Genomic DNA, 12,575 nt, shown 5'->3' on the forward strand with positions numbered 1-12,575 from the left:
GTTGTCCCTGGTTTCATATGAGAAGAGGAAAAGATTGCTAGACCCTAGGCTAATTTACACAATGTAAAATGCCATAGACTTGTGCTAATAACGTTAGCATGTTGTATTGGTGGGGGGAAATGTGTCCAGATAAAGACAAGTGTTCGTCTGTCAGTTCTGCGATTTATAGTGAAGCCAATTTGCGTACTTGTGTTTGAAATTGTCTCTATTAAGCCATTATTTAATGTGTGTCTTGAATCAACTATATAAATAAAGTTTGATTTGAACTAAACTTTACAGCACTTAACACAGTCCTTCACCACCGACTAGTGTTTTGGAGGTATAACTGCAGAGTGACACAGACACACCACTGCAGAAGTAAAAATAATGTTCGATTGTTTTTTTCCCCACGACAAATCGATTAGTTAAAGATTATGTTCGACTTTAGTCGATCAAGATTTTCTTTGGTTGACTACAGCCCTACTGTACAGTACCACCAGTAGATATTGACCTCCGTTGGCACGTGCCATGCACTACAATATTTTCTCAGTACAGCATCTCTGTATCAGTTAAAAGAGGCAGTGTGTAAGATTTAGAGGGATTTAGTGCCATCTAGTGGTGACGTCATGTTTGTTATCTGTTTTATGTTGTCATTTATTGTACTAAGAACAAAGGAGCAGCACCTGTAATCTCATTGTATTTCTATATAATGACAATAAAGCTTTCTAATCTAATCTAATCTAATCTAATCAAAGATATTGCAAGAAAACAACCTAACCAGGTCATTTTTGACCCACTTATGCACTTAATATTTTGGATTGACTGAGATCACTGTAATTGTTAAAAATTTAAAATTAATACTCAGGAATACAACTTGCCTAATAATTGTGCACGCAGTGTACATTAAAATATATCAACACTGTTTAGATATAAAGATGTTTCTGTATTTTCTGTATAGTAGACACACATTAAAGGGGCAAAAAGCGAAATCCTTTCACCGCTAGGTTTGCTGTTGTGCACTGCCTGTAGACCAAAACAAAGTGTGTCATGAGTCACTCCTCCCTCTATCTCTGCTCTCCAACACCCCACCCCACTTGCCTCGTCTGTGCAGCCGAGCACCACAGCATCTCCACGGACTATTACATCCAGATGGTCCCGGTGTTTCTTCCGCAGGCTCCGCTTCACTCAGCTTCACTCAGCTTCACTCAGCTGCCCGATATACCCGCTGCTTCTTCCCACATTAACCTGAATAACAAACCAGGGCTCGGTGCTCCGATTGGATCCAAACAGAGAGCCGCTAGCTGGGAAGCTAGCGAAGGCTAACTGGCTGTGCTGGCAGCTGAGTGAAGTGGAGCATGAGGAGGAAGCACTGGTTAGCCCCCGCTTTCACTGCAGGCAGATTCACTCGCCACAGGGGCGAGGAAATAAAACCTAATAAAACCTGTCCCTACGCTTCTCCGCCAGGCTCAGTGAGCCGGAGCTGAGAAGCGTGGGGACGTTAGCGTTAGCACTAGTCGGCTGCCATGCTAACGTTCCGGGAGCCTGCTTAAGCGTGGGGACGTTAGCGTTAGCACTAGTCGGCTGCCATGCCAACGTTCCAACTCTTCTCCGTGAGCCGGAGCCGGGAGCGGGCTCACGGTCTCACGGAGAAGAGTTGAAAGAGAGGAATGTTAGTGTTAGATCCCAGAGTTAGCACTAGAGCTACTACGGCTACTGGAGTAGCTTGCATCTATGGAGCGCTTCTACCAGCTCTTCTAGTCAGTGAGCCTCGCCTCCATTTCAGCAAATATATTGCATTTATTACAGGTACCATCATCATTGAAGTAGGCAGGGGAATAGCTAAACACAGCCGCCAGGCTGCCAGCCGGGCTACATTTTACAATGCTAATTGCAAATGTTAGCTGGGCTGCCGGGCTACTCACCTAACACAACCGTAACGCCTGACCCATTGCTGGGACCGAGCCGCTAATAACTCAAGCTCCGGACATTAACCCATGATACAATTGTAACATTAAATTTAATTGAATTGACATAGCGACATGTGCCTAACGTTACTGTAACACTAATTAAAACAGACATTTGACTTTATGTTGTACCTGCCCAGGTCCAGGAGAAGAAGAGCTAGCTCAGAGTCAGATTGTGAACGTACATGAACGTTCTTAACATAGCAATTTTTTAATTCCTTCAGTCTAGAAATGATGAATTTTGCTTATTGCTCCTTTAACGTATCACATTACAAAATGTCACTTCACATTACCTTTACATTAACATGCTTTGCAATCTTTTCCCATCCCACCTCATGCTGTTTAGCTGCAGCTGCCATAATAGATTTTTCATTATTTTAATTTTTTTTTTGTTGAAGACATGTTCAAAGTCTTCATTTGTGGTCATTTAAATCTCTGATTCAATTGGGATGAAGTAAGTGGCTCAGCTTTTAACTCCGCTTTCTGCCACAGAGAATCATGTCATCTGCACTCCACTGATGATGGCTTTTGGTGCTCACTGTGAACGCGCTTCTCTCAGGCTGAACATACTCAGAGTTGATTGAGTTAATTTTGATCAGCCCTTCTGGAACTGAAAACTCGGAGTGTCCCAGCTCAGGCTCAGTCAACTCGGAGATTGGGATTAGGCTAAGAGTTTGTTGAGCCTGCTTTCTGAATTAGCTCACTGTATGCTCACAGAGACTCTGATGTTATAAAGAAAACTGCCGCTGCTGAAGAATTGAAGGGCAATGCATAAAATTTGCTCTGATGATGATGATGCAAAAATGCGTAATATTTGATATATCTGGGTGGAACAGATTGTTAAGATAAATGATAGAGTGTGAGGTGAAATTGTATCTTTCAAATAGACACTCCTCCCGGGAGACATCCAAATGGGGGTCTAATCACCTTATCTTTACTTAACAGCCTCTGAATAAATTGTGCAGCAACGTCCACGACTTCATTCAGAAAAGGACACGCCATGTCTCTCCTTCCTGGTACATGCTCAGCGAGCGATAAGCCTCGGGCTTAGATGAAGCAAACCCGAAAGCCAGCAGGTTTGCTTCACGGAGTATGTTGCCATAGTAACTGACTCAGGGTTACGCTAAACTGGCTTTGTGAAACATCTGAGGCTTAACATACTCAGAGTTTTCACTAATTCTGCTTTCTGAAACAGGGCCCTGTACTACAAAGCAGGATTTGAAGATAGCAAGGTTAATTCTGAGGGTAACTCTGGGTTTTCAGTACTACGAAGCTGGTTCTCTTTTTACCAGGAAAAATCACCATGGCAACTTATGCTGAACAGCTAACCTGCTTCGGAGCAGGTTAACTTCAGGGTATCGGATCACAAAGATCCCAAAATCTGATCACTGAAGAAAAAGTATCCATGAACAGAAGTCCGGAGTGACAGGTAAAAAAGAGAAGCCTATATGCTTTTATAGGTCAGTAGAATAATTTAATATTTCCAGGGCTCTATTTCCACAGTTTTTTTTTTTGTTTTTTGTTTTTTTTTATTAAAAAGCTTCTAACAAATGGAGAGATCATTTACAAAACTAAACACATGATTTTAGCAGGATTTGAAATTATGCAAAGTTTGTTTTAGTCTGCAGTGCTGCTACTTTTACACTCTGATTCCATCACTGCAGCTCAAAATAACATGAGACACCTACATGATGAGAACTAGGATAAAACAGATATTATTTTATCAGTGAAATAATCCACACACTGTTTATTGGCTCCTGTTATTATAAATGTAACATTTTGGTCAGACAGACCTCATCAGTCATTAACTACTTTTCCTCCCTTCATTTCAGCAGCAGAAACAGTCTGGTGTTACTTTAGTGTTTTATGTGACATATTCAGAGTACTATTATCATCATCCAACTAAACAGCAAAATATATCTATACTAATGTCACATACAGTAGGCCCATAGCTCCCTGATGCCTGCATGTAATTTAAGTCTCGAATGACAGTGAATTTTATAGTATTTTCAATGTTTCAAGATTTTCCATTTTAAGATTACAAATTATTGTTTACATCCCACGCCACTGACATTTTACCGTCTTGTAATTGCAGACACTTTTGCTATTGTTTCATCTCATATCACATGAACCAGCCTACTTCATTTATGGTTCTGATGATGTCGCTCGCAATTAATACCCTGCGCCTCTTTCACATGAACGCGCTCATGGCTGGATAGGAAAACCCAGAGTTGACTGAACTGGTTGATAACCAGCTTCGTAGTACCGGTTATCCAGACAGTCAGTGTTAGGGTTAGACAAACCAGATAGCAAGAAGATATCCTGGGTAAGTTGAACTGGCTTCACTGTACAGGCCTCCGGTCATTTAAACTGTTAAAAACAATCATCAGTTTCTCCTACACTGTTCAGCATGTTGTAGCTGGTCAGTAGTTGGTTTTACTGGGAGCCAAATTATCTGCAGAGGTTGCTTCCTCTCCAAAACAAATAAACTCTGTTATAAAAAACTCAGAGAACTTAAGATTTATAGCTCTTTCAGTAATCAGTGAAAAATATGGATGATTAATACATACACATCCAAGCACAAAACTCTTTTCTGCTGCTGCTAATAATGTCCTGCTAGTGTTGCAATGTTTTTCCATTTAATAATAATAATAATAATTGTAATAATAATAATAATACATTAGATTTATATAGCACTTTTCAGGATACTCAAGTTTTAGCACTGAATCACACATTTGATGATCATTACATCCTTGTGATTATAAGAATTGTGTTAAAATTATTTCTTGTTTGTGTTCTTTTAAATTGTATGCCCTGTTTTCTCTTTCTTTGTTGTGTCATTTTGTTTTGTTTTTTTGTTTGTTTTATTTTTCGTTTATTTTTTTTGTTTGTTTTTCTGTGCTTTGTTGTATTTTAGATAGCCTGCAACATCTTGGCCATCTAGGGACTACAGATGAAAAATAGCTTTTTTGGCAAATTCTGGAATTTTTATACAGATGTTTTATATGGATGGATGGATGGATTTTTATACCGTGTGTATTTAAGTGTATTAATTTGCACTGTCCCTTCATAATTAAACTATGAACACTGGATAAAGCAGTTTCACATAAAGAAAAAATGTTTTCCCAATGCCACTTGGTGTGCACAGGCTTCTTACTACAGTGGTCGACGCGAACATGCGAATGTCCCTATCTACAGTTAGTGTTTAGTTTGTCTGTTCTGGGCTACTGTAAATCATGATGGTGCAACATGACTGACTCCGTTGATGAGGACCGGCTCCCCATGTAGATATAATCTGCTCATTTTAAGCTAACAAAAACATAGCAATTCTTGTTTTCAGGGTACACTCAATACACTAAAGAAAACATACTTATTATATTATATTCCATTTCTGCCAATTTATCCCCCTAAATTGTAAACACTGGACCTTTAATAGAAAGAGAAGCATCGGTATTTTTGAAAAGCACACCTTTAGGATTTCTAAATATCTGGGTATACCATAATACCTTGAGACTGCTGATCTACTGCTGCAGGACTATGTGTCAAATGTCAAATACCTGAGTGGATCCAATTTTTTGCTCTATCAGCTTTGATTTCGTGGCGTATCATCATCACAGGAGAAAACTGTGTTTTTGAGACAGACAGAGACTGTGAGCTGTGACATGGAGGACAAATGACATGTAGTGCTGTTCTTTATCACAGTGGCTACTCATTAATTGGTGGAGTGTCATGCTGCTGCCAGTGTTGCTGTTGTCTGACTGTTGGGGACTGTTCAGTTTGAGCACATTTTGGATTGGGTCTGACTGTGCTCGAGTCACCTTCAGATCTCTTTTTTTTTTTTAAAACGTATTTATGCTCATCAGGTTTGTTTGGGTATGTTTTCCACTGGTCTGTTTTTGATTGGCTCCAAAGTTTTGGTATACCTCCCAGTAGAGTAAAGACCCCCACTGGGAGTGTTATTATGACATGAAAGCCTCAATAATAGAAATGACAATACAAAATAAAATCGCTCCTGCTTTGATTTTGTAACGCCTTTCACCCGTCCGTCTTGACTCAACATAATACAAACATAAATACACAAACACATAGACAGCTTCATGGCCCAAGTCTATTCTGTCAGCAGCAGGGAGCCTACCTGCATGATTGCTTCATGCAGGTGTGTGTGTGTGTGTGTGTGTGTGCGTGAGCACAGCCCTGGCCCTGCTGTTGAGCAGGTATATGACAGGAATACTAATATTATCTCTCTGTATGTGTGCAGGCTGGCTGATTGTTGTGCATGTTGATGTCCAGCGTTATTTTAACAAAGTGTTGTTTGTTGTGTCTTGAGCGTTTGCTGCTGTGTTGACAGCTCAGTTTCCCCCTGAGACTTGTGTCTAATGAGCCTGTGTGGTTTCTTTGAGGCTCTCTCCACCTTTTGTGAAGTTTTGAGAGGTGTGAGAAGGGAGGGTGAGGAAGGGCTTGTGTTTGATGGAAAACACTAATGGGACCAAAAATAGTGTGTTTTTTTGGAGGACACTGTGCTGATCAGCTGCCTCTGGTGTTTACAGTTTCCAAATTCAACTCAATGCATTACACTAATGCATTTTTTTTTGCATTTTGCATTGTGCATATTTCTTTTACCTTATACTGTATTTTCCTTTCATACAGCTGCACATTCCTAGACAATATTAGGGTCATTCTGTCCTTTTTTGTTTTAAATGCAGTAAAGCTCTTTTCATTTTAAGAACAAATGTATTTATATTTTTATATATTTTTTAATAGTGAATGCCCAATTTATGGACAATTCTTGGCTTTTGCTTTGTCTCCTACTAAATGTCCTTGTCTATTAAATACCATACCCTGTATTTCCACATGGATAAAGGGATAGATTGGATTTTTTGATGAGGGGTTGTATGGGGCAGTGGCTCCCAACTGGTCCAGACATAGAATACAGATTTCTCCCTCGTCATTAGTTCAAGGACCCACAGTTTAACAGATTCAGCATCATAATTGCATTTGGCCATTGTCGTTGAGCTACTTTGCTGTCTCTAATCCATAGTCAGTGTATTACATACTGCAGATGTCTGTTGGCCCCCCTGTAGGAGTACCGACACAGAAAAAGTAATGTACTGCTGTCGATGGGGCCATAACTTATTATAGTGGCCTAAAAAAAGTTCCACTTTAAAAAATGTATATACATACAGTATATATATATATCAGTTCAAGCGTATGCTATATTGAGAGTATTTTCACAACTTTACCTTTCTGCCAGACAGCCTGTTTTGATGGGGAAGCTGTTAATGGTTTTATTTCCCCATCAATGCTCTCGTCAAAGCCATCAGACTCCATTGACAAAAATGGTAATTTTGGCTCACTGAGCACAGGAGGTGCCTCAACCGCCGCTTTGATTAGTTAGTTTGTAGACTTTGGTGAATCTGGACGTATGCTTTTAACTGCCACAGTCACACAATCACACAAATAAAATAACTGACTGAGGCAGTGGCAGACCAGCAGCTCCTGTGTTCAGCAATGATAAACCACTGTTGTTCTCTAACTGTGAAAATAAATAAATGAGTCGTAATCAACTGCAATTTTTTTCAACTGCTGAAGAAAGTTCACTGGCCTTTTAGATTACATGACTTTCAGTGAGAGGTCACAACACCAGTCATGCATCCTGTTTAAATGTTCAATATGCTGAAATCCCCACAAAATGTTGAACCTGTGTATTTGTATTTGCATTAAAACAGTGATTTGGGAATATTTTCCTGTAAGTCAAAGTACTCACCATCTGCTAGGTATGTGGGCTCCAAAGGAACTGCAGTATGGGCCTGTAGATAAACAGACCGAGACAGAGATGAACAAGTAATCAATGATTTTGTACACCGCTATGGCTACATTAAACTGTCTAAAGCAGACAGCTCAATAAAGTATTTATAACACAGGAGATGGCAAAGGTAGACACACACACACACACATACCTCACCAACCACACTGACAAAATAGAACAATTCTGAACAACTATAATTGCTCACAGAGGAAAACATAAGTGGATGAAAAAGTGAACTTGGAGACAGCTTATAACTTATAAAATGCTGAATCATAGCTAACAAATGTTTTCTTATTTAAACCAAACAAAAAACATGTGATCTTGTGATTTATGATGATGAGACAGAGAAAAAATGGTGTTTGGTATGAATTTGTCTGTGATGTTGACAGAAGGAGAGAGGCAACCGCAAGAGCAGTGTAGCACCTGGTGAGTCTACAGTGTGGACATACTGGCGTTAACTGGTAATTCATCCTAACACAAATCAGCACTTGCAACCATGTGCGACCCTAATTTCAGGTCTAAATAATTACATTTGCAAGGCAAGCGTGAAGTATATTGTGAATACTTTCTTCTGCCATCACCTAGACACAAACATTAACAGGGCGGAGCAGTGATCAGCAGTAAAGTTAACAAACAAGACCGACTGAGCAGCACATAGTGCAGCAATAATCCAACTCTGGTGTAGAAAATAACTCTGCTCAGTCTGTTTTAGCTCAAAAAACCCGTGCCCAGTGCGCTAAGCGTATTTTCCAGTAGCTAATATGCAGTAGAGAGGTTGCCCTCCACTGCTGGAGACATAACCCAAACAAAACAGCAGCGCACTCTGCTTCCCCCTCATTTTGCTATTCCCATACAGACAGAAGAGTGTATGCTGCTTTCAAAATAATTAATTAATGCAGTTAACTTTTTAAAATAAAAGGCTGCAGGCCATTTGCCCTTCAATAGTATGTAGTAATTATCATCATACCGCTTCTGGTGAAATATAACAGTATGCAGTCACTGGACACTACGCCAGCATAAATATCCCTAAAAACATTAGCATGTGCAACTGCAGATGGATACAATCTGACTGGTTTAAAAGCTCAGGTATGGAAGCATTTTGGCTGTGCGGTTAAAGGGAATCTGTGCAAGAGCCAAAAGCTATGCATGCAGGGGTCGCGTTAACTGGATATTCTCGGTCATTGACCGTTTTTTTTACAACAATGACCGGAAAATCTGAAGGCTGTCGGTCATTTTGACCGGTTGCAATTACNTTTAAACATGGGTAAGTCCATATTTCAATTGTTTTTTATAACATAATAAGTTAATGATAATTTGTCATTGAATGTCCATGTATTGACACTGAATGAATAGGGCATATTGTTCTGACCATTTTATTTATGTAGTTACGTCTGTAGGCTCGGAGACACAAAATTAAAATTGCAATGAAGTGATTAGGGTATTGAAAAATGTGTTCGGTTATGCACTGTTGTGTTATTTTAAATTATAAACATGGTATTTTCTCCTCACGTTCCCCGTGCTGTTGTTATTTTATTTTGAAAATTGGCCGGATTCTCTCGTCTTTGCTGTGTCCGACTTCCTGTTTAGTACGATCCGCTCTATCCAGCTTGACAGAAGCGCTCGCGGCACGGGTGTGTGGATGTCTGTTCATCTTTTCGTTCACGTCTTTATTAATGCACACTTTATAACTTGCTTGTTGGATTTATTAAAAACGAACGAATGAAAACTAAATGTCTTTGAATATCTTTATTATCATTTAAAAAAGAAAATTAAAATGACTGGTAAAAATAGATTATGACCGGATTTTTACGACCCTGTCGGTCAAAATGACCGGCGATGAAAAAGTCTAGCGCAACCTCTGTATGCATGTAACTTTATCTGCTAATTTAACTATGGATCACTACAGATACAGTGTCCTATGTTTTAAAAGTAACAACTAGTCACACAGTGAGAAAAAATAATCATGTATGCAAATCAAAAACTTTGATGCATTGATAATTGTTTTATCAACTAAACTAATTGCCCTCTGAATCATAATGGAATCGAAGGCTAAGGTGCCCAGAGATTCTCACCCCTAGGTGCTACATGACCAGAGAAAACAGAGGATGAAGACCATGGCATTTACTTTTGGTAGAAAACCTACGACTAGCAGAATGCACTGCACCACACCGGACCAATATATGCTCCTGCTAGTTGGTGTTGCAATGGGAGCTTGTCCGTTTTGACACAGAAAACGGCCAACATGGTGGTGGAGCAATGCGTATTTAAATTGGTGGTATTCTAAATACAATTTTGGCTTGGGTGGTATGACGGATATTTGGAAATTCCGACAATATGATTTTTGGTATTGGACTAGCATCACATAGTATTACCATCATATTCTGTTTACCCAGGTGAAATTTCAGGAAGGCATGAAAGTATGAAAAAATAGATACCTTGTACAGATACAGTCTTAAAAATATACTACTTGAGTGGATTTTTTTTTGTTTGTTTGTTTTTTGTTTTTGTTTAATTTGCTCTAACACCATATCCTAACTGATGCAATGTGAGTGACCATCAGTTTGATTAAATTCTTATCTGTTGTCATGTTTTAACTGGTCATGAGGGACATAACCTGCTGTTTTGAGCTAAACTCTTTGTGTCTGTTGCAGGCATACAAAAATGAGGAAGCTCTATCTGTAGTCTGAGCAGTAGCCCTAGGGCCAGCAAAAATCTTTTCTTTTCCTGGGAGATGAGCAGGGAGATCTGGGTGCTGGTAAGATGGAGAGAGGTTTATCACAATTCATTTACACACACTTCTGACATTGTTATAATACAACACTGGCAGTAATTGGCAGTAAAAAAAGGTATGCCTTTAAGTTTTCTAACGCAGTTAAAATTTTCTGTCCTTTTCTCTCAATTATCAGTTCTCTACTCAATGACCAGCAGCTGGCAGGCTGAGCACTGGCAGGGAACAAGTGACAAAGTACACAAACATGCTTTATCTTGCAAGCCGTGGGCAGACATTAGCAGTGTACTGTTTCCCGTTAATGCTTTTTTGGTGGCTTGCTCAACAAGCTAAGGTGCAGGTCAAGATGTGTGTTTATGTTTGTAACTCAGATAAGAAGGAGACTTGAGAAAGATTGTTATTCAAAGTCTGGCTGTAATGATGTGTAGTAGGAGGCTGTTAGTGTCACCACTGCCTATGACACAACACTGATGTTGCTGCTGTTTGCTAATATGGTTTGCAATGTATTTTGTGGTCTTAATTTGATCTTTAACAGCAGGATCATATGTCATCATCAGGTACAACATTAACATTTACTTAGGATACATTTTAACTGACTTTATACTTTTGTCTAAGTTCATTTTAAAGTATTTTTACTTAATTAAAATGGATTTAGAGAAACATTGTTTTTACTTGATTGTGGTATTCTAGAACTCTTTTCATCCTTGCCTAATGGTATATTGTATACAATATGGGTGATGTCAGGTGATTCACAGTAGAGGCCTAACCAGCCTGAAAAAGCAAGAACACCTTTTTGAGAGTGCAGTGAAAGAAATATGTTAATACAACCGTAACAATATTCTTTGAATTTAAATAATGTTTCAGTTATTTGTATGTGAGGGGTAAGTTAGAAGATGATGGTGACATGTAATGTTTTGAGCTTACATTTCACATGTTTATTCAGTAAGGTGTAGTGATGTCCAAATGAAGCTTCATGAGCCACCAGCTGTATTTGCTGAACCCACTAGATGGCGCTCTTGATGTGCTGAAAAAGGCTCAAGGGATGGCAATGCAGTTTGGTTTCAACCTTTTGTTGAACACAGTGTGCCAAAGTGGACCCAAAAAATAAAGAAAATAGTTCATGAAGCTTTATTTGGCCATTGCTGGTTGAAACCAAACTGTATTGCTATCCCTTGAGCCCTTTTCATTACACCAAGAGCGCCATCTAGTGGGTTCAGCAAATACAACTGGTGGGTCATGAAGCTTCATTTTGACATCACTAGTAAGATGTATAACATTTTTTTCTCTGCTCTTGTGGACCAACAAAAAAGACCTTTATTGATCTCTGATTCAGTTGGTGAAAATTTCACGATCTACTTCATGAATTGACAGGAGCTACATAGGACTTGGGTCATCAGGGTGAATGAAAATAAAAACTGTGCTCATGGCTGATGACCACCAGTGAAAAAGACTGAACAGCAGTGGTCCCAGCACAAAACCTGGTGGTACCCCATATGTCTTTTTTTGTGATAATAGCTTTGAAATTAGACAAAATAGTTGAGATGTGATTAGACTCACAAGTCAGTCTTTAGACGCTTTGCTTAACTAAAGACTGATGACTTTCTCCCTGATTTTGTGTTTAGATGGGCGGATACAATTTCAGAGTTTACAAAAACTCCCTACGTTGCAGAACCAATAGTAAATCTGCAGGGCGGTCCTTCAGTGGCTCGCTGAACTCTTGTGCTTGTAAACATAGTCCCACTAGAAACACGTGTAGCGGTACGACATGGCTCAGCCGCGCTTGCAGAAAACGCCGTCAAAGTTAGTGGATGTTTGCGTTTGCAGTGACACATTCTCGCCAACTAAAAGAAACAAACATAATCTTTTACAAGGCCATGACTCATCCGTCCGGCCGGACTATAGAGGGAATCGCCTTGTTGTTTACAAATATTTCCGGGTAGAAAACCAGCAGAGCTTTTAGCTATGTATATATATATATATATATATATATATATATATATATACACACACATTTTTCACATCACTGTATCACTGTTTAGACTAATCCGATGTTTGTAAAGTCTATAAACACAATGACTGAACAAACATTACTATTTCT

The 12,575-nt window shown here is 39.2% G+C and overlaps 1 protein-coding gene across 2 annotated transcripts in view; it reads right to left on the reverse strand.

The window, feature by feature from the left end:
- jupb (junction plakoglobin b) overlaps window positions 1-12,575 on the reverse strand; it is a 313,084-nt gene that overhangs the window by 14,874 nt on the left and 285,635 nt on the right. For both annotated transcript variants that reach the window (XM_050068714.1, XM_050068715.1), the window contains exon 15: window positions 7,708-7,750. In XM_050068714.1, coding sequence (XP_049924671.1) covers window positions 7,708-7,750 — 43 coding nt within the window. The remainder of the gene's footprint in view (window positions 1-7,707; window positions 7,751-12,575) is intronic.

Source organism: Epinephelus moara, chromosome 18 (genome assembly GCF_006386435.1).
Source record: "Epinephelus moara isolate mb chromosome 18, YSFRI_EMoa_1.0, whole genome shotgun sequence".
In the NCBI taxonomy this organism is placed as follows: domain Eukaryota; kingdom Metazoa; phylum Chordata; class Actinopteri; order Perciformes; family Serranidae; genus Epinephelus; species Epinephelus moara.